A 22,135-nucleotide genomic window follows, 5' to 3' on the forward strand; every position below is an offset into this window, starting at 1 on the left:
CAGTGATATCACTGCCGGCTTCACCGTCTCCCTAATTGAGGCAGGGATCAGGAGCCACTCAGTCCTCTCCTGTGGTTTCAAGCAAGAGCGAAATTGAGCCAGAAACAAACAGCCTCCTGGTCGGAGGAAGGCAGGGACGAGGCGGGTGGCCCAGAGGTGTGTGGTATAATGTGCAGCGTGTCCCTGCTTTGTCTGAGGAGAGACAAGCAGCGTCTCTGTCTCCAGCCCAGCTCTGTTTTCAGTCAGGGTCGGCTCCCAGAAGCCTTTGCTGCTCGCCGCTCAGCACACGTAAACACCACCTCCCCTCCTGAAGTGTTTACACTCTCACTTGTGATGACCTGGGCTTTTTTCCACATGCCCGGGGTTGATTTAATTAAACTGACCCCGGTTACGTTTTTTTCAATGAAAACAAATCAACTTGAAAGCTACAGATTTGTTGCACGCTGTGAAATTGCGAATGACAAGAGGAATCCAATGTGTCAGAGCACCTAATCTGTGTGGGCCCACTATAACCCAAACATGAAGGGAATTCCTTGAAGATGGAGGTGATAGGTCAGCAAACAGACAGACATCCAGTGATTTCAGGAGGGGGGGGGGGGAAGAGTCCTTCAGTTTACATGTGTTCATCCATTCATGACGACATGGGCAGCTTTTGTTGGAAAATAAACATATTATGTTACTTAGAAAATACTGAATGTCCCTACAAGATTATTTCAGTTTAATTTGCATTTTTCCAATGGAAATGAGGAGACCCTTATGAGTCCTATGGGCTATTGTTGCCGTTTTTTAAATGCGTTTGCCTTTATGTACCATTGTCTATATAATCAGACAATTCGTTTTTGTTTTTTACTTCGACAATCTATTAACACACTGGATCTAAAAACATATCAAAAACATCTACAGTTAAACAGTTAAAAATAAAAAAGAATGCATTGAGCTAGTCGGTAACTGTCAGATTTAATAAAGGTCCTACAATATCTCAAACGTGCACACAACGCCAGATTACTTTTTAAAAATCAAATATGAAAACCGTGATTTGATCACGCTGATATGATTATAGACTCCAGAGTGTTAAACATGTTACGATACAACCAACTGATTCAACCCAATTTTTTTTACCTGGACATTGAATACAAATTGAAATTATGTTCTATTTTCACATCCGCCAGGGAAGTTATGTTTATGCCAATGGATTTTCATGAAACATGTTGGAAGGATGGGACAGAGGCCAAGAAATGTTTTTGGTTGGTTCCGGACAGAGGGCTGGAGCCAGGAGAAACATAAATAGGTCAAGTTTAGGGAACCAATATTTATGGTATAGATCCAAATAAAAATTAAGATCCAGCCGATTTAAATGTGGTTTCATTAGGGGACTGTTGAGCCTTTACTGAGGTCGGTGCTGCTCAATATTAAAACATGGAAATAAAAAACTTTACCACACTTACCAGTGTGGAAAATCATGGAATAAACTGAACCTCACACACCTGAGGAGCCACATCTCATCACATATGACTGGACTGCGAATGTATTAAAATACTGCATTTATTCATCCCATAATACAAGTGAAAAGTGCAATTCACCAAACAAAGAAATGCATACGAGGAATCCACAAAAAAAGATTTAGCGATATTATTCAGTCAGTCAAAGGTATATTTGTAGTGATAACGATTAGATAGGTTTCTCCTCCACTTCTTCCTTCATCCCTCCTCACTTCTTCCGCCGCCGTTTTCCCAGAATGGGCGACGAAGCTGCATCGTCTCCTGTGGCGCTGGACTTTCGCTTTTGGAGTGAAGTGCACTCTGCAGCTCTGTGAAAGAATATTAACATATATTCATATAGTTAGCGGCCTGTAAATAATGGACAGAAATATAAAACAGTTTGTATAACAATGAGGTTGTGAACAATATGGTTTAAGTAAATGCCTGTAAAGCAGCGGTGGAGAACCTTTGCTTTTATATTTACATACAATATTCTCAAACAAAACTCATTTTAGCAGGTGCAACACAGCATATTTTGAGCCGAGCCTCTTTCGCTGCTCTGCTGTGTACTAATCAAATCTGTACACCAGGTGTTTGGCTCCTGCACAAAACATGTCGCAACCAAAAGCTTGCAGCAGTAAATTACCCAATGAGCATCAGTGTTGAAATGAGCATCAGCGCTGAGCCTCAGATGAATGTCTCAAAGCCATAAATGATGTGTATTATTGCACCGAAAATGAAAACAGAGTCTTCTTTAACATTCTCTCTACTCGTGTTCCACACACCAACAGACCAGTGTGCATGTCGTGAGAGACCCTACATTTTTGAGGATGGGAAAATCTTAAAGTTCTATTCCTCTGTGATTTTCGGTCAAAATGCTTCCTTTAACCATCTGCCTACAGTTGCCTACATCAAACCACAGGTTCATACAGTTAGTTAACACAAAAAGCCCTTTGACTTTGACTACTGCCAAGGAGATACAACGTCCTGGAGACTGGAATTAACTCAAGGGAAAGGGAGGGTGTATAGCCCGAAGACATTCACACCTGATTATCAAGTCTTTAGAAGTGGTAGAAATATCATTTTGACACTAATCTGAAGAAAAGCTTCTTGACAACCTTTTAAATAAATTACAGTGGACTAAGCTATTACTCACGGCAGAAAAATAATCACTTTGGTATAAAATGTGTCGAGTTAGAAGGAGAAAGGAAATATTATGCAAGTACAAAGCTCTTAAAGTCGTGCCTGTCCATCCAGATGAATGACAGACACAATGTTTTCAAAGTTTGGACTGTGGCTGATAAGACAGACTTCTTACAACAACATTAAGTTAAGTCTTCTTTGTAAAAGCACAGTCAACTTTCAGTTAACTGGGTAAATGCTGAGTACTCTTATCCTCACTCACCAGGACCAATCAACACATCACAATTGGGATCTCGTGTGGAACGTAAACACTACAACCCGGATCCATTTTCATCGATTGACAATTCCAATAGAGTTAATTCCAACAAGACAAGTGTGAGTGGAAGAGCAGAGGGAGCCACAGATGTCTGGAAAGCGTGACCATCAATTTTACTTGTCAATTCTGTGGTTTTTCTGTCTCAGTCAAATCTGCAGCAACAAGAACATGTCAAGTACTAAGAAATCCAATCCCATCATCCTACAGTCACATTCTGGAAACTACCATAGCCTTTATATATAGATGGACGCCATGATAGTTCCCCAAAAGAGAAGCCAAAGCCCCTGGATTGCCACCTGGTGGCTGGCTTTAGTTTAGTTCATTAATCCTGCCTCTTCTGTGTTAGTGGATGGGACATGGGACAAACTAAAAAGTAAAAGTGCAAGTCAAATACATGTTTCTCAAAGATTTAAAATACAGTCGTTAAAACACTAACGTATGTTAAAGCGTTACATTTACTGACATTTACTGATTGTGGACTTAATTCAATTCCCTAACCCTAACAAGCAATTGAACTCTATTTTCTTATTTTAAATCCAATAAAAAAACAAAAAAAATGTTTTACTGTGAAGACAGCCTTACTTCTGTCAGAGGAACACATGTGGACTGACAGCTCCATGTCTCTTAATAAGCTGTTTTCCCTTGTAGATTATCTATGTCCCCACCAATATCCTTTGCTCCCATGCGCTCCCTGCGGACTTCCACAGCTCAGCATGCAGGGTTAAGTTACAGCCTCGTTACTGAAGCACCTCTGACACAAACTGGTGGACACCATAGTCTCCTTCATCAGACATGTTCAGATAAAATGGCTGAGAAACCAAAGGGGAGCCTTAAAACCATGGGGTCTTTCATGTGGAACCACTTACATCTTCCATGTAGGGCTGTCTTCAGATTTTTCCGTACCATAGATGTATATCACCCTGCAGCCAGTGACAAAGAGCCATGACTCTTTATCTTGACTCCATGTGTTGAAAAACAAAATTCCAGCACTGGAATTTGGGTCAGGAGCCCTCATGTGGGTCGTAGAAGGATGGGGAGATGACGAGGTACGGTGGACGACTGCTAAGCGCCGAGTTGGCCTCTGCACAAAGTGTGGAACTGGACCAAATCAATCATCACTTAAATGGCCATCTCTGACAAAAGCACTGGAGGATGGAGATAAAGCCTTTGCCAGACAAACACTTGTTCAGGACACACTCCCACCAATTGAATGGATGAGGTACTCTGAAGTCCACCTTCTGGTTTGCAATGACTATATAGAGTAAACTGCTGTGGGTTAGGATTCATTAGATCCGCCACAATAAACACACAATGGAATCAAATTAAGGAATATGTGCTGCTGTTGTTTTATGAAGAGCGTGACAGTAAAGCTTTATGTGTGGGTATTGGGTTACTATAATAATAACCAAAGGCAGTAATAGGTCATCTATCCATCCATCCATGATCACAGTCTTTATGGATCACGGGGGGGCTGGAGCAAATCCCAGCTGGCATTGGGTGAGAGGTGGAGTTCACCCTGACCCTGGAGGGGCCGCCAATAGCACAGGGCTGGAATATCTCATGAATCGCCCCAAAACACACTGACCTGTTATCAGCACTGTTCAAACAAGCAAGTAAATTACTTAAATGGCTCAATCAGAACTTGATCGAGACATAAAATGTAACAATTCCCAATACCCATAAACATTTTTGCCCGCTGCCATCTGGGCGACAGTACCGCAGCATCCGGGCCTGCACCACCAGGCTCAGAGACAGTTTCATCCCCCAGGCCATAAGACTTTTAAACTCCTCTCCGTGACATATCTGCATATTTGCACTTTTGTTGTTTTATTTTCTCCTCAGCTGTTTAGATATATTTAGATGTATATACATGAAAATGTCAAAAAAATTACTAATCCTATGTTGTATATTTTGTTGACTTGTGTACTAACATTATCCAAATTATTTCCAACAATGTTCAAACTCAGAGAAATTCCCAATTCTATTCGAGGCAACAGAGCATGTCATTTGGTTGCTTTTGAATTTCTTCATATCCGCTTGACCTGTGGCTTTGCTCATCTCTGCTATCACCTCTTGGGCACACAACGTATGACAAAGGAGTCACACACTGGTAACTGTTTTTTCCTTCTGCTATTTAAATTGTTCACATATAATGGATCAGGAGTCATAACCATTTATTTCTGTTTGCAGCTAATAAAGACCCGAGATTGAGATCCCTAGCAGCCGAAGTTACATATTGTAGGTTTAAACAACTGCTGTAACAACAGGGAATAAACCTAACTGAAGTCAGAGCAATTCTCCCTCAGAAGCGTACAGGTTGAAAAGCTGCGTGTGACAGTTTGTTTGCATTGACTTCCTGCTGCCTCTGAAAACAGGTGGATATCTGGAAGTTGCTTGAGGAAAAAACAGGAAACTCCACCATTTACAGTAAAATGGATTATTACCAAGATAACAAACTTATGAAAAATGTTCCTGTCACCTTATAAGAACATGAGTTTGAGCTAAAACAGTATTTTTTTATAATAGGATACTTATCGATGGGGAATAAAAAAAAAGGCTCTAGAAATGCACCTCAGACATGCTCATCCTCATCTATAGACATTCGCGGGATTAAGTTGTGGAGCAGATTCTAACTGCAGACACAAAGCAGAGCCTTACTTTTCCCTGGACAACGAGAGCAAAGTCCAAAGCCGATTCTTTCTTTTTGTTTTCCAGTTCGGAGCTCACAGACTGTACGAGTGAATCCCCCAAACTGTTCATTACATGACTTTCAGCTCGGTTAATTACTTGTGTTCAGTGCAGCCTATTAAGCAAATAATTAGTATTATTAGTCTTATACAGTCCATTTAAACTTTATGACAGTGTTAAACAAAAATTTCCAAAATTATAGTTTTGCCCTGAGAAGCTTTGGCAGTGTGCCACTTGTTGACTGTGGCTGGTCGCTGAAGATGAGGAGCAGCCAGTAAACAACACCCTTAGAGGATATACTGCAGTAGACGTGTAACAATACCCAGTTGTAAAAAAAGAACTGATTCAACAACATTCTTATATTTAAGATGTCAACACATATAATGACCCATGAGCCCTTTTTTCCCTGAAATATAACGTTTGGGCTTCAAGTGACCCAGATGCTTTTTAGTGGTAGGATAATGAGGCGCTCCCTGTGATCTGGATAGCAGTTAATAAAAGAGACTGGAAGACAACAAAAACCACATCCCTTTTCTCAATGGTGAAAGAAGAATTACTTACTCATGGTTTGTGACAGGCTCCGGGCCAAAGATGTCAGAAATAGAACTGTGGGGGGGGAAAGGGAAAGAGACAAAGGGAGAGGATGTCATTCACAGAGATGAACTGATAGTAAGTATTTGCTGTTTCAACAAGCAAACTTATTGCACTAGTTTTAAAAAAAACAAACTTGAAAGGTCACATTCACTGTTGTTCTTACTGCATCACACATTTTACAGACCATCTTTGTTGTCTAAGCCTATAATATTTACTAAGAAAACCCTAACCCTGACATCTGATCAGTTCATCTTGAGCCCAAGTTCCAACTGGGGAAAATTTGAAGAAATTCCATAGAGGCTGTCTTGAAACATCATGTGCAAGAGGCCAGTTTTATGAGGCCCCTGTGACCTCGGCCTTTGACCACCAAACTCCAAACAGTTCATCACAGAACAGTTTGCTGTGCTGAACTGGTGCATGTACTGTACAGCTGCTCTCACTTCCCACGTGCATTCATGCTGTGCTGGAGTTCAAAATAAAAGGCTTCCAGACTATATAACAAAATTGCTATTCTGTTGTTGCCTGACGAGTGAGATGTTCTGCAGGCCACTTTATGGCCGGAATTCTTCTGTTACCCTCACCTCCCTACTCCGGTTGACAGGCTACTGTCACCTAGCAACCTCAATCATGAGCGTTTGTGTCTGTGCGGCTCGAAGTCGTTAGAATCAAAAATGTGTGTTTATTTGTTTTTAAGCAAGATTTCCTGGACGTTTCGATTGGGGACGTGCTATGCATCATTGAAGAAACCATTACATTTTATGCAAATGTGGATTAGGGGGCATGTTCAGTTTTTTTTACTTTTCATTAACATTGCATGATAGAGCGTTTTTTTCATTATAGCATTTTCTAGCGTGTGTTCAATTTAGTGCAGATCAAATAAAAATCCTGATGTAGTAGAAATTTCATCTGCTGCTGTAACATCCAGTTGCCACAATCAAGATCAAGATCAGTTTCATTGCCATAGTTTCACTGTGTCCGAGGGCATTTACATTCATAATTAAGTTGGACTTAGAAGTAGTGCAGAAAGCTAATGTGTCTTCACCGACTCTCAGTTTATTTAAGGACAAGTGAGGACAGTCTCTCAGGCTACATGAAAGCTGCAGGGCTTGATTCTACATTTTCAAACTAGGCCGTGTGATTTCTGTAGTGCTCTGTTGACAGCACAGACAAGAGCCCATCAAAAATAATGGTGCACTCAAAGAGCACCTCTAGTTTCTGGGGCCCAGATGAGAGACTTTCGCTGCAAAAGCTGTATAAGAGCAGGAGATCCTGGCTTTGCCCGTCTGCAGGATTTCAAACTAATGGCTTAAAAATATCAAATCGTCCTTTTATAAGTTGTAAATCTTGGTGAATCTGCTTTTTTTAAAAAAGAGCTCAACATACAGGTGGTATGATGTTAGACTTTTTCATCTCTCAAAGTGAAGCCATGCAGTCATCAATGACTAAAGAGCACTGGCTCTCATCTACAAAAGGATTTGATGAGTTGTAACTGCACTGCATCGGAGTAACAGTAACTCCTACCTGGATCTGCTGGTTATCAGATACATGATGGATGCTAACATTCGTCAGGATTTGTGTGGAACCTCTTGCATATAATGATATTTGATCAAAGTGCAGGTTCAGCATGTGTTGTGACTCAGTATTTACCATAAAGCAACATTAGTTTGCCTTCTTTTTTCTAATGTGTTTGCATTTAAACATGAGGTTTAAGAAAATGCTAATTAAATATCATAGGTTATTAAAATGCACAATATATAACCCTATAAGGACAATGTAATCAATGCAAAATGATTCCATTGTATCACAAGTCATCTGAACTGAATGGAAATAGTCTTGCCTGATTCTCTATAGGTGTGTGTGTGTGTGTGTGCGTGTGTGTGTGTCTGTGTTCTACAACTCACCTGCTGACGGACACATCACTGTCAGTGGGGCTGGGTGGCGACTCAATCCCTCCTGCTGATGACTCCTCGACACCGTCTCCGTCTTCTGCCTTCACCACTAAGCTGCTCCTTGATCCGGCATCTTGATCTGGAGGATGCAACAATGTGTATAATAGTGTGAGACACATCAGTCAGTGAGGGGAAATTGCCTGTCAAACGGTGTAAGATTTAAAGAAATATTACTGACTCAAACTTGAACAAGACCCCCCCACACACACACACACACCCTGCAGCGAGTCACAACAGCTCAGTGGAGCTCAATTGCATGGCTTCATGTGCATTTAGTGAAAGAACCCATTGGTCACACAGCACTGCATTTGTCATAGTTTAAGAACGGGATGTGTTGTTCCGTACAGACACAAGGTGAACCTGCCACAGCTGGCGGCAACATGGGAGCAGGCCACTTTTACTTTCGGGCACTGGAGAGACCTAGATCTCCTGCGGCTACAGTATATTTTATTCCTGAGGAAGATAACGAGTGCTGAGGTACCTGGAGAGAGTGTGTTTTCCTCATCCTCTGCATCCGCAATGACTTCCTGTTTGATGTGAGTCGGCCTCATGGTTTCTAGGTGACCCCGAACCTGGGCAATGAGGCGGGAAAAGTCGGTGCTGTGCTGCTTCCCTGTGGAGGAGACAGAACATATAGCGGAACAGTTAAAGAAGAGTTTGAAGAGGCCTGGATTCCATAAGAGTATTACTTACAGTATGAGGTATGTGCCAACTTTAAATCAGCTTAATGAAATACTAAATCAATAACTGCAAGGCCAATGTTTGTATCGTGTATTAATATTTATAGTGCAATGCACTCATTTTTCATTGAGAGTCAACAGTATCTAATACATCTCCTGAATCTCATTAATATCTTAACTCAGACATGACATGTTCTCACCTAAAAGATTGAAGAGATTATGGAGAAATACAAGGTTTTATTCATGAGCCTCAGTATTTGAAGTGAAATACCACAGACGCAAGCTCCAAGATGAGATCAGAGGCAGAAAAAAATCAGTTCATGTCTGTGGTGGAAGCCAAACACTCATTGAAAAGACATTATGAATGGATGTGGGGTAGAAGAAATGTATAAAAAACAAAGGCTTTAATTCCATTACACAGGAATACAGAGCATCAGCCACTCTATGATGTTCCTTCAGACGAAGATGGAGACAGAACTGAGAAAATAAACCTTTTTTTAATTTAAATTGCTATTTTTAATTAGTTCTACAGTATGATTTACTGTTAATATTACGATTGACACCTCACAGTGGGGTTTTGTAAATGTGCACTAGTCTGATATCTGGGTTAAAGCTTTGTAATTAGCTTTAGGTTAGTTTTTTTTTCTAATTCTAAAATTCTAAAGTGGAACATTTTAATAATTTTATCAATCATTTTTCATTCAAAAAGAAATTTAGTAATATCAACATTATGTACCGTAAAACTGACACTGGCTGACTCAAATTCTAAAGCCCCTTTTCCATGATCAAAAAAACAATATACACAAACTGCAACTTGTCTGCAATGGGAATAAATACGATCAGTTTTGAGAGAAACGGTTCATCTCTCTGAGGAGACAATATTTAGTTTTTCCATTTGATCGATGGGGTTTCATGCAACTCATACATTTTGTTCTCCTTTTTTCTACAGCATGCAGCACTTTGTAATTAGCTTTAGGTCAGTTTTTTTTTCTAATTCTAAAATTCTAAAGTGGAACATTTTAATAATTTTATCAATCATTTTTCATTCAAAAAGAAATTTAGTAATATCAACATTATGTACCGTAAAACTGACACTGGCTGACTCAAACGCTAAAGCCCCTTTTCCACTGATCAAAAAACCAATATACACAAACTGCAACTTGTCTGCAATGGGAATAAATACGATCAGCATTAACACACGGGTCAAATGACTTCGCAGTGGACAGGTTGTTATTCACTCTGATCGGCAGTGATGGAAACATGACGTCCAGGTGAACCCGCTTATTAGGCAAGCGAGTGAGAAGAGAGAGTTCGTAACATCGAACATGACCGACCGAGATGAAACCCCCCAGTGAGACGTGGGACGCCAGGTGATATCTGTTGACTGTGAGAGGCTGAGACACTTACAAAATATACAAATGAATGATCCTCAAACGTTAAGACGAGTTACTCACTAGAACTGAATGAGTTGAGCTGAATTAGCGCCCCAGCTGCACAAGGGGATAAACTCGAAAAGTGGCTATTAGCAGGTGAGAGGACGTGCTCATCACTCCAGTCCCATCATCCCAGTGTTCAATGGGAACACACAGGAGACAGATCACACTTGTCTGAGCTTGAACGATTTCCAGGGTTTTTCTTTGCAGTGGCGCTGGGCTACTGGCGTGTTTTCTGCCCAACTACCCATCAAAGGACACCAACAGCACAGGCTGTCACATTCAGAAGAGACTGGAGGTGTTTGTCGCTTTCACCCTCCTGTCTGCTCCTTCGCCATTCCCCCATACCGGCGGAGTGAGTCATCCACATCCTCCTCCGATAAATCAAGAGGTTATCACTGCGGTGTGGCTATTCATAGAACGCCTCCTCCTGTGACTCACAAGCATTTTCCAGCCACTTATGAAGCATCGCGTTGGTTCGTGCAGGACACGGAGTCATGTGCTCGGCTGCCGTAAGCTGTCAGCTAGGTTTATGGGTGCTCGTCAGTCACCCACCAATCACAGCCCATTCTCTCAACAAAGCGGTCCCTGCCGCTACACTGCCACTCACGCCCTGCTGCCGGCAATCGTCACCTCCGTCACCCCGGCCTCCACCTTTTGGCACTGAGTCCAAACATGGTGGTGGTAAATGGTATTCATCTCGAACAAATGTAGCCATTCGTGCAAAGCATAATCGTATTGCCATTTGTGTAATAAATGGTTACGTAAAACAGGGGTTCCTGACTGAATTAGAGTGAGCTATGCAGCGTGGCTTCCAACAGGGTTTCCATCTTGTTTGACCATGTCTACATGCCTCCGGATGTTTTTCCCTTAATGCTGCTGCTCTTACTCAGCCACTGCAACTCGAGGATGAAAACACAAGACCAGGTCTAGATTCCTGAGCAGCTGTACTTCTCTATGATCAAATGCAAATTTCAAAAAAGCTGTAGACCCTTTATTAGCAAACTTTCCCTTGTAAGTCTTAATAGTTAAGTCTTGTTGTTTTCTCATTAGATTTATTTATGAAAACAACTCCTTGCTGCTAAACGTCTCACTGAAGATGCAGCAGCCTTGTGTGTCTCTGTCCGTGTTAATAACTTGTGGCAGGTTTAAGAGTCTGGCTCCAGATGAACAGCTTCTGAGTGAGATTATGGTTTGGTGAATATGCAATAATTCAAATGATGTTGGTAGAGATGCATATGTATAAGAATATTGACTATTCTGTTTCCTGAGCGTCCTTTTTTTCTCTGCCGTGTTACTCAATGTTGAAAAAAACATCATGCAGTTTCTGTGATGAATTACTTGTCCTGCAAGAATCAGGTCTCTACAACTGGAATTTCCAACAGAATTAGAAGCCATTGATTGGCCTGAAAGACCCCGGTTTAATTTTGAAAATTACGACCACAGGGTGTCGTTAAGAAGCCCAAAGTATTTCTAATCTTTGGATTTTGAGACATCTATTCTGACATCCGACTTTTAAAACCTTTGTGGTTCAAGCATGGATCGGGAATGGATCTGTAGCTTTTTTTTCTTTGGCCATTTAATGGCTTAACTGAGGAACTTTTCTACAGCATTTTAAAGCAGACATTGGGAAACATGGTCTCCTCTATCATCAGGAGGAGGAGGAGAAGAACTGAGAGGCTTTAACCTGTTTGTTTTTTTTTCATTTTAAAAAGCTCTCAACTCTTACACAAGCGAGTTTCTACCTTAGCAGAATGAAATGTCACACCAACGTTTATTCATTTTTCCCCGAAATGAGTTTCTTTTCTACCTTCAATGAAAAAGAGGAGAAAGCAACATTACGAACCATTTCACTGAACACAAAATCTGTCTGTGTTAAAAAATAAATCGTTAGTTTTGAGAGAAACGGTTCATCTCTCTGAGGAAACAATATTTAGTTTTTCCTTTTGATCGATGGGGTTTCATGCAACTCATACATTTTGTTCTCCTTTTTTCTACAGCATGCAGCACACAGTATTCCCACAATGGACATAACCTGGACAGGAGGGTGCCTTTAAATGCATCCCTAAACAGAACATGTCAGATTATGCAAAGCAGTTTCATGAGCTGACATTTGTTTCATGCATATTTTGCTGCCTACTTAGTAAATCAGACTCGTAAAATGTCAACTCACTGACAGTGAAGACGGCCGAAAACAAAAAAAACAATCACTTACTGTAAGTTGAATGCATATCATCAATGTCCTTCTCAGTGTGATTCTTTGTGAAAACCATGACCTGCAGGATAATGGACAAAAAGATGTACATTTTACCATCAATGAAAAAGAACTTGACAATACTGTATAGTTACTGTGCAGTTTCTCCATACAAACTTGGATTAAACCAGCAATTTGGGACTCATTTAATACTGTGAACAGCATGTCCTCAAAAGGTAATAAAATGATCTTTTTAGAATATAGGACCAGATGGTGAATATCACCTTATGGCCTCACACAAATTTAGAAAGTCTATGGAATTCTACCTAGCTGCAAACTTTTATGGCACAAAATCAACAAATATCAATAAATTGTTCTGCAGAACAATGAGTGGTAAGAAAATAAGCTCCACAGAAAACATTTAAAAAGAAAAATAATGATACACTTCAGGGTCAAGATATCCCTATGAAGCAGTTAGTACACACAGGTTTGGTTTTTCCCTTCAGTTGGATCCTCATCTTCTCGTTGTCCTCCACTTCTTTGGCAATATCTTCAGCTGTTGACAGAAAACTCCTTATTATTCTAGAGATCGCAAATATCGCCTGTAATATAATTTGAACGATCAAAAACACAAAGCTTTTTGACCCATGATGTCAAACTGAAGCAGTCATGGAGATGCCAATAAGGGGGAGAAACTGGAAGATGAAATGTGTTCGAATGAGATCTCTGAGAAATGATCTGATCTCAAATTAATTTCCTTGCTGGGTGTTTACTGGTATGAAATGTATTGTCATTTCACCATATTCGAGAGAGATAGTGTTTCCCAGTGGTGGGCGCTATCACTATAAAAACAAAAGATGCAGCGCCCCATATGTCGGTTAAATCGAATTAAAGAGTGTTCACTGCAGATCTGATTTAAGTGTCGGTAAATTTAATATTAAAGTGCAAATAAAACAGCAGCAGAATCGGGTAGAGCTGTTATTCAGCCATATGATTATTGGTGGTTATCTAAAATCATCTTTGGCTTTGTGTTCACAGCTGTTGGTGTATATATATTAATACGACTTCTTTGCTGAGCACTGGCTTTGAGGTAAAGACGTTTTCAGAAGGATTTGCAAAACCCAGATCCCTGTATTGTAAAAACAGGGTATTCATAAATTAGAATGGATACGTTAACACTTTTCCACAGTTTTTACTACATAATTGTAGAGAGTTCCATCGGTCATCCCACCAACTCATAACTACAAACTAATAAAATGATCTTGTTAATTACAGTATCACCCTCATGGTGACCACTTGTCCTCACCTGATTTGGGGCTCAGGGAATCACACTCAGCGTTGTATATGTGGACGAAGTCCTTGTGTCGTTTGATCAGCTGGTCTCGAGAACCCTTCACGGAGAGGTATGTCTCCTTCAGCCTCCTCTTCAGCTCGTGCATGGAGAGGAGGTTGTAGACCAGCTTGGTCATTGGACGCCTCACATTGCCGGGAGAGCTGCAAGATTATTCCAGTAATCACTTCATATAACTTGGTGATGTCTGATGGAGGCATTTATGTGGTGAGCAGTAATACACTTCCGAGCGTACATTCTTGGTCTGACATCTTGACCATCATAAGCAGAAAATAAGGACGTAAATGCCATCTCTCTTAAATACATCACGTAGTGGTTATATCAGCAAATGTGTTTTCCAGATGAATTGTGTAATTTGTCTTCAATATAAGAAATGAGTGTGAGTTATTAGCGTTAAGTGCCAGTGGAATTATCTGTGTGCAGCCTGGCAGCATAAAGAGTATTAAAACCTCTGTAATACATCATCGGGACATTGAGGTCTAAGCCAGATTGTGTTTTGCACTGCAACCCAAATACAGCCATTCATAAACAAACCTCATAATTCATGCATGAGTCAAAGTTAACCTTGAAGTGCAAAGTTTCAAAGGCCACTCACAGCAATCAGTCCCGCAAATAATGTCAGAGACCCCACTTAAGCTGGTTAAGTAGCCTGGCAGATGGTAAGAGCACCGATCTAGTAATAACTGCAAATGTATAATAACAGGTATTTTTGAGCCTCAGCGGTCGTCCTCCATGCACCTTGTTCAAAAAATAAATACACTCTACTGAGAAAAGAAGGGAAAGGACAGATGGCAGAAAAATTAAAGCCATGAAATCAACTGATGATAATGTGAAGATCTGCAGTGAAAGGTAAATGGTCTGTATTTATATAGAGCTTTTCTAGCCTTGATGACCACTCAAAGCACTTTACAGTACAGGTAATTGCCATTCAGCCATTCACACTCACACACTCACGCAGTGCATCTATATGGGCGGCACTTTGACGTACATTAATAAGATGTGTACATAGACTACAAACGCTTGGGGTAATTAAGATGTTTAGATACTTAACCACCATGTAAATACCATCATGGAGGCGTCCTGATCGCCCAATATTTTCAAACAACATGGTTTGTTACCTCCTCAAGCTTTCCTTCTTCTCTCCACTGCTGAGGCACGTGTCCAGATGCTTGTTGATAAACTGCTGGGACACGCCGACCGAACAAACAGGGCAATCCACTGCAAATGGACACACAAGAGGACATAGTTGGCAGCTAATTAAAAAAGATCAAGTCAGGTTTCTGGTGATGTAGGTTAAAAATGTATGTTGTATCCAAACTCCCTTGGCTCAGAGTTATTTTGATAAAGCAAGAAAGTGGGAAAACTACTATTATAACAAAATAAGGCCGTCCCTTCGTTATTCAAATTATACGATTCAACTGATCATGTTGATCAGTTGAATCGTATCAAAAAGAAAGACAATTGTGTTATCCAAAATTAACACAATTGTCTTTCTTTTTCTTTGGTACCAATTTGGATATAAATGTTAAATACTACTAATATTGACACTTATTACTCTTTTAAGTTTTAAAGCTCCACACACTTCAGACTTGTTTAAAAAGCTAATTATTTCAAACCTTGTATGTACCAACACACTAGAATTCCGTTATATTTCCAAACAAGATAACACATCGGCTTTTTTTTTTAGATTAAAGTCCTTAACGAGCTTAATGTTGTGGGCAAGTTAACAATTATTTTAAATGGAATGTGTCATGTGGGTTGAGGCGACGTTCTTAACATACAGAAGGAAAAGCCTCACCTTTAATTACGGGCTTTGCATCGTTTGACGGTGACGAGGAATGTGGCGTCTCAACCCCGGTGCTGACACTGTGCGAGAATGTGTCCTCCTGTTTGACCGACACCAGAACGTGGACAGACGCCTCCTCCACGTCCATCGGCTCTTCCTTCACAGACACTGGATCTGGAGCAGTAGCGGAACGTAGGTTGGTGTATGGGCCGGTGGTCTTCCTCCTCCCCCGCTCGACACACAGAGAGGTGGAAGCATCTCCTTGGGCTTCTGTTGCGGCCAATGTTTTGGGCAACTTTAGGAGAAATCGACTAAGAGTGCCACTGCTGGACTTCTGGCCCCTCTCCCTGGCTGTCGTGCCTTTGACAGCTGAAGCCGGGGTCTTTGGCGTGATTGGAGGAGAGTCAAGACTTGGATTTGACAACTGTTGCCTGGAAAAAAAGAAGAAAGGCAAAGTGCACGTGAATGAAAATGTGTGCAGCATATGATTTAGACACGCACACAGCTATGCACTTTTTTTAAAGAATGGAACATATTTTAAAGTAGCCTGTTCAAATGGTGATCCGTCTAGAAAAACTCTGATCAGTGACTCAAATCTGTTATTATATATACACATGAAGCCTAACAGACGTATCCATGTTGAGCCCATTAAAAAGAGAGAGAGCAGCATGTGCCAGTAAAGAGTGTTGACAGGAAAGTGAGCTCTTTGGCTTTAAAATGCACCTGCTCAGTTATCTCTGGTTTCTGCTGAGCGAGAAAAAGCCGACACTCTGGCTACAATCTTGGAAAGGGCAGGGTCATAAAAGGGAACAAATGAGGTGTGCTGAGTTCTTTTTTTCCATATTTAAAACTTATTGTTGCGTACTGTCCCCATTACAGCAAAAGCAGCTACACAAGCATTTACATGCACCCGCACACACACACAGTTGTCAGAACCACTTTGCACAAATGTCATGTAGATATTCCGCCTCCTCCCCAGTGATCTTGGACAAATGAGCCCTACCTAGCACCTAACACCACACACAGCCAGGTATGACTATTACTGGTCACTCCATTATTTAACACCGTTATCTTAAAAACAATAAATAAAGCTGCTGGTTTCATATATTGATCTAATATTGTTCCTTTCGTAAATGTACACAGTATATCTAATAGTTCATGGTCCTCTTACTCAACCTGGATCCCCCAGAAGTAACAACACCTCATTATTTGGAACGGCTTCTGCCAACACAACCGTGCCATCTGGGACAAGACCTCAACCTTTCAGGACTCTTGTGATCCCCAATGTAATTTAAGTTTTAGTGCCTCTCCAGTAATTAACACAAAAGGCACACTTGTGTAAATAATGGTGATCATTATCTATGCGGTCCATTAAGTCTGAGCAGTTAATTGAAATCTCAATACAAACATTTTACAATTTATAGCTTACTCCAGAATTGACCATGTACTATAAAACATATTGTGCAGCTCCTTTAAAAAAAGGAAAATTCCAGCTGTGCTTGGGCGCGAACACATTTTCAGGGGGAAAAGGATCTGACCTAAACACAAAGTTCAACCTGAGACGATTCCACAATTCATTATTCAGCAGCAGGTAGCAGACTCGGGCCATTCATAAATAATGCACCGGGTCTTACTCACAGTTAAGAAGGAAAAATACATGATTGCTTGTGCTGATCATTAAATGAGGCTCGACAAATTAGGAATAATATCGACTGACTTTCAGAAACACATTAACGTTCACTTTTTAAGGAGGTAATACACGAGGTAATGAACAAATGAGTTTATGTGTTGAGTTTGGATTAGAGTGTGGATACCAGACCCAGATGTGTCGGTGCCCAAATGGTCAGACCAGGTTCAGACACAACTTCGGTCGCATTGCCTGGACTATCTGATTAATACACGACACGTAATGTAATGCTGCAGGTCTGGTGCAGAGAGAAAACTGGTCACAATCAGGCTCGGACAAGAAATTGCAGCCCAAGCCGCACTCTAAATTAAACCCCCATCAATCTGCATACACTTGCTTTGTCTACAAGAGAAAAACACTTTGGTTTGAATTCAAGTCTATTGCAAGATAACAACACTTTATGAATCCTATTGTTCAAAAACTCTATGCTTGGACAACAGGAAATTAAAAGGCAGAGGACAGAGAGACTGCCCATTTACAGCAGTGATGATAATCTGAAGGCTCATAGTTTATAGACCTTTCAGAGTGATAGCTTTGAGTTGATTGATGGAAGGATGAAACATAAAAAAGCCGATTACAACCGTTAGCCAAGACGTGGTAGTTTTTAGGCACAATAATTACTGATGAAGAGAAAATTAGCCGATTAGGCAGGATGTTTTTCATCTTTCCTTAAAAATGGCCAAAGGCAACGTAAATATGATTCATAAACCTGTGTTTAACTGAGTATTATCTATTCCTGAAATAACAAGGCAATATTTAATCATGAGCGCATGAGGCAATAGTCTGGGTCCAAGCAGCCTGGGAGAATTTGTATGGCACATGCGTGTATTTCTATCTATTAATGTTGATAATTGTATTCTCAGAGAACGTCACGTACTGACTGTGCCGCTGGGCTGAACACCTTCTCACATCTTTAAATACTAACATCAGGTCACATCACATGGGGCAATTTGTCAATTTTTAACCTTAAACACTTAGAATTTCGGACACAAATGAGCATAAATCATTCTGCCGATTAACTTGTATTATGAAATAATTTGTTGAAGTTTAATCATTTGGTAAAATAAACTGTGAAAAGGAACCTGCCTCCCTTGTTTTATAGCATGTTCATTTATCCCAGTCACTAAAAGAGGAAGTAAGGGGTAGATTTCAGCTATTTTAAGCCCATGAGGGGATATTGTTAATGACAAACTTTTTGAATATGTAGTTCTGAGGAACAAAGGAGAGTTCTGGCAGAGTAATAAGCTACTGGAGAGGGACTTCAAGCCAATTCTGATTGTAAACTTTCATTTAAAACTGAATATAGACATTTAAATGACAAGATTTTTAACTTGAGGCCGAGCTTTTGAGATAAATGTGAGAAAAGCCCAACTGAAGGTTACGGTGCCAGCTCGCAACTGGATTTATAAAGTTTTTCTCTTTCAGATTTTGCTGCACAAGATGAGAAATCTAATGAAAGGACAACACCAAGAACAAAATCTGTTTCTCTCATCTCATCTTATATCTTCCCCCTAAAACAACAGGGATAAATAATCCAGAGAGCTGGGGTGACCTACAGCAGCCTGACGATGTAAACTTCGTTAAAACAACAATCATCGCTTGAAAGGCAAAACACATTTATCAGGATGATTAAGACCAGTGACTGCAAGCGTGAGGCGTCCAACACATGTGGCAAGAGCTGCTCAAGACAGGAGAATCAATTTGAGGAAATGTTTTTCCTTTGTTGCAATAATAACAGTGAGGGAAAAACAAAACTTCAATTTAAAGCTCGAGAAATAAAATGTTGTCCAGTTCCGGAAACTGCTATCTACATGCTGCAGTAATGAAAAACTCTCAGCCATAAGTCTCCTCCACGCTCACATATGAGCAAGAACCTTGAGTGACCTCGGCTGACGAAAACCAAAGATCCCTATTTAATTTACAGAGAATCGGAGGCAGATTACTGCAGGGCAATTACAAGTGTTCCATCAAAGCTGGTAAATGGAAGGAATCGGAAATTGGTTCCCTCGCGGACATCGGTGTAATCTCGTCAATAAGAGTGGGATCATTTAAATATCCCTGCAGCATCGTTTCTCTCTTCAGTTCTTAGAAACAGGACATTGAACGGTGGACCGGTGCTCAGGCAGTGCATCTAAAGGGCTTTTACATGGATTGTGTCTTATTTCCTGATCTGACAGTTCCACTGCTCCTCCAGTCTGCACTCAGGTCAATCTGCAGAGAAAGTCTGACACGTATCCAACAATCATGACAGCAGTTACCTTGCAGCCTGAAAATTTACGACCAGTTCGTCCAATATGCGGTTGTTGCGTAAATCTTGTTCTGTCGCTTGCTGTGAAAGAAAAAATGTGCACGTTTAATGAGATAAATACAGTTAATTAGCAGATGATGTGAAACCCTATTGGAGGTTATGATCCTAATAAGTATGCAAATGCCAGTCATGAACAAAACTATTCAAGTCGAGTCCATACTTACTTTATAACAAACCGGACACTGCGGCTTGAAGCAAAGGTATTTTCTGATGCACAACGAGCAAACTGTAAAATGGAACACAAAGACAGAGCAAACATTGAGAGATTAAAACGCAAGCAAACTAAGACAGAAACAGATTCGAACAAAGACAGATTCACATAAGGTTTACTGGTTTCAGGGAATTCAAAAGTTATTATACCGGAGAGAAAAGTAGGAACTTGTAGCCAGAGGGTCTGTCTCAGTCTCTTGCTCAAAGTGCTAATGATGCCAAAGCTAACATACAGATAATAAACATATGCTTGCACAAGAAGCGCACACACACACACATACTCTTACAGCTTTGAAGTGAATTTTAAAACTGCCACTTGTACAATCAAGATTATTGGCAGAGAACTAGAGCAGGTTTGAGGCGAACAATCCAAAGCACACACCCAGTAGCACAAAGGGATCGTCACAATAAACAAGATGGACTGTTATACAATGACCAGCAGGGAGACGTGACCTACTTCCTATTGAAAAACTTTTGATGAGCTGAAATCTGTCACTGCAACAAAACAAAAGACTTCTCGGAAATGAGTGGAAACTATCAGAAGCTTGTAGATGTCTATATATCACTTTGAAGGGACTGCATTCTTTTTATTTGTTTACTGTATTTTGCTTGTTGATACAGATCATATGTTGGTCTTCCTTCACACATTCATGACTTTGAATTTAAGGTTGCAAGACTTGTCACTTACAGTTGTGAGAGCATTTAGTCATCATTGAAATGTGGAGGAAATCCAAGCATATGGGACACCGAAGCAGTTTGTCGACATTCTGGAGGAGACAAGAAAAAACACACAATTTCATGTCAGCCTTGAAATGATAAATCTCACATCTGAGGTTAGAAGCAAGACATTTAACAACACAAACTGTGACTAATACTTTTTCAGTAAACCTAAGATCATGTAGACAATCTGAACAGAGTGGTTACATTTTTAAAACCACATATTTATCGGGCCAATACTGCAGCAGTGTTATCTGTGTGTGTGTGAGTAGAGTTGTAACTGTAACTCAATCTGTGTTTGCATAATCAAATGTGTTAAAAGAAATGCAAACTGAGATTTGTAAAGGCTTACAAGAATCTGCACGTGTAAATGTGGAATGAGATTTGTGCGTGTGTGTAGACAATGTGTGGATATGTTGATGCTTAAACAAATCTGTAAAATTGTGCACAGATCTATGTTTTGGATTTGATTTTAGTGTGACAACGTTTGACCGAGGTACTTTTGATGATTTCCCATGATACTCACTGGTGTGGTTTCCTCACACCAGTGAGTGTGAGGAAACCACAAGTTGCTCCTCTCTCAATCTCCTCTCATGTGGGCGTGTGTGTACATGACTTGTTTCACAACATCTCACTCGGTTTTGTCCCGATGCAGTATCATATCATGCAGTAGTAGAAACATTTATTAGAACTTGGAAGTATTAGTACATGATATGTTTACCCTGATCGTCTTTAGCACTTTAACACAGGAGTTCAGATCGTTCAGGACAACGAACACTGTCTGTTCGATACCCTTCGATAACCTGATTGGATGGAGTTTCCAATACGATACCACGTGATATGATCAATATCACATGGAACCGCGTTAGCTAACGTTGTATCGTCGGCAACACTGATCACAGATGGGTTGAAGCTACAACATTAGCATCACAAAGGCTCAGTATTGTGGATGTAAACGTGCCCATTTGGCTGGTAGCTCGTAGCTAGTAGCCGTTAGCAAGTTAGCAAATCAAAGTGCATTAAGAGATCAGCGGGGAACTCACATCGAGACACGCGAGGTCCGGGGGGAGATCCGCGTCCACCCGAGAGGTCATGTTGGAGGATCGACTATCAGCGACTGGAAATCAACTTTACGATTGTGTCTGTCTGAATCAGAGTCCCGCTTTGAGCTGCGCAGGAAGTCATATGACGACGTCCGTCAAGTCAGCGCGCAACCTCTGTTCATGCATAAATGTCATCAAAGCCATCAAAGCCAGATTCCAGATACAGAATGATTTTATATGCATATATACATATAGTTATGTTTATTGAATGGATTTGAATACATTTTAGAAAAACATATCTTTATTAATACAATTATTTTTTCTTGCACTGCATTGTTTGGATATGTAATTATTTTTCTTCTTGTGTGTGTACGTGTCTGTTTGTGTGTGTAGCTTTTATTTTTGGATAGTCATTTTCATTTATGAAACCGAATAAAAATTGACCCACATAAATAAGAATTTCTTTCTAGATCTATCCTGACCCCGACAACATTCTTTCATCAAGTTTTCATGGAAATCAGTTAAGTAGTTTTTATGTAATCCTGCTCAATGACAAAC

General features: G+C 40.4%; 1 protein-coding gene across 1 annotated transcript; it reads right to left on the minus strand.

Moving 5' to 3' along the window:
• Positions 1-1,524: 1,524 nt before the first annotated feature.
• On the minus strand, positions 1,525-21,719 carry rad18 (RAD18 E3 ubiquitin protein ligase). Its single transcript, XM_062401134.1, has 13 exons — positions 21,578-21,719; positions 20,506-20,584; positions 19,772-19,833; positions 19,558-19,628; positions 15,625-16,043; positions 14,945-15,044; positions 13,782-13,969; positions 12,961-13,031; positions 12,497-12,557; positions 8,650-8,781; positions 8,121-8,247; positions 6,187-6,231; positions 1,525-1,807 (listed from the first exon to the last, which is right to left on the minus strand). The coding sequence occupies exons 1-13, from the start codon at positions 21,626-21,628 to the stop codon at positions 1,708-1,710; spliced, it is 1,506 nt and encodes a 501-aa protein (XP_062257118.1). The 5' UTR covers positions 21,629-21,719; the 3' UTR covers positions 1,525-1,707.
• Between the last annotated feature and the right edge of the window lie 416 nt (positions 21,720-22,135).

Source organism: Platichthys flesus, chromosome 2, assembly GCF_949316205.1.
Source record: "Platichthys flesus chromosome 2, fPlaFle2.1, whole genome shotgun sequence".
NCBI classification, from domain to species: domain Eukaryota; kingdom Metazoa; phylum Chordata; class Actinopteri; order Pleuronectiformes; family Pleuronectidae; genus Platichthys; species Platichthys flesus.

Excerpts from the sequence above, each read along its gene's own strand:
- rad18 (XM_062401134.1), bottom strand. The coding sequence starts at position 21,628 with ATGACCTCTCGGGTGGACGCGGATCTCCCCCCGGACCTCGCGTGTCTC. Across the intron at positions 19,834-20,505 it reads GACTAAATGCTCTCACAACT|TTTGCTCGTTGTGCATCAGA; the intron begins GTAAGTGACAAG and ends TCCATTTTACAG. Across the intron at positions 16,044-19,557 it reads GTAAATTTTCAGGCTGCAAG|GCAACAGTTGTCAAATCCAA; the intron begins GTAACTGCTGTC and ends CTTTTTTTCCAG.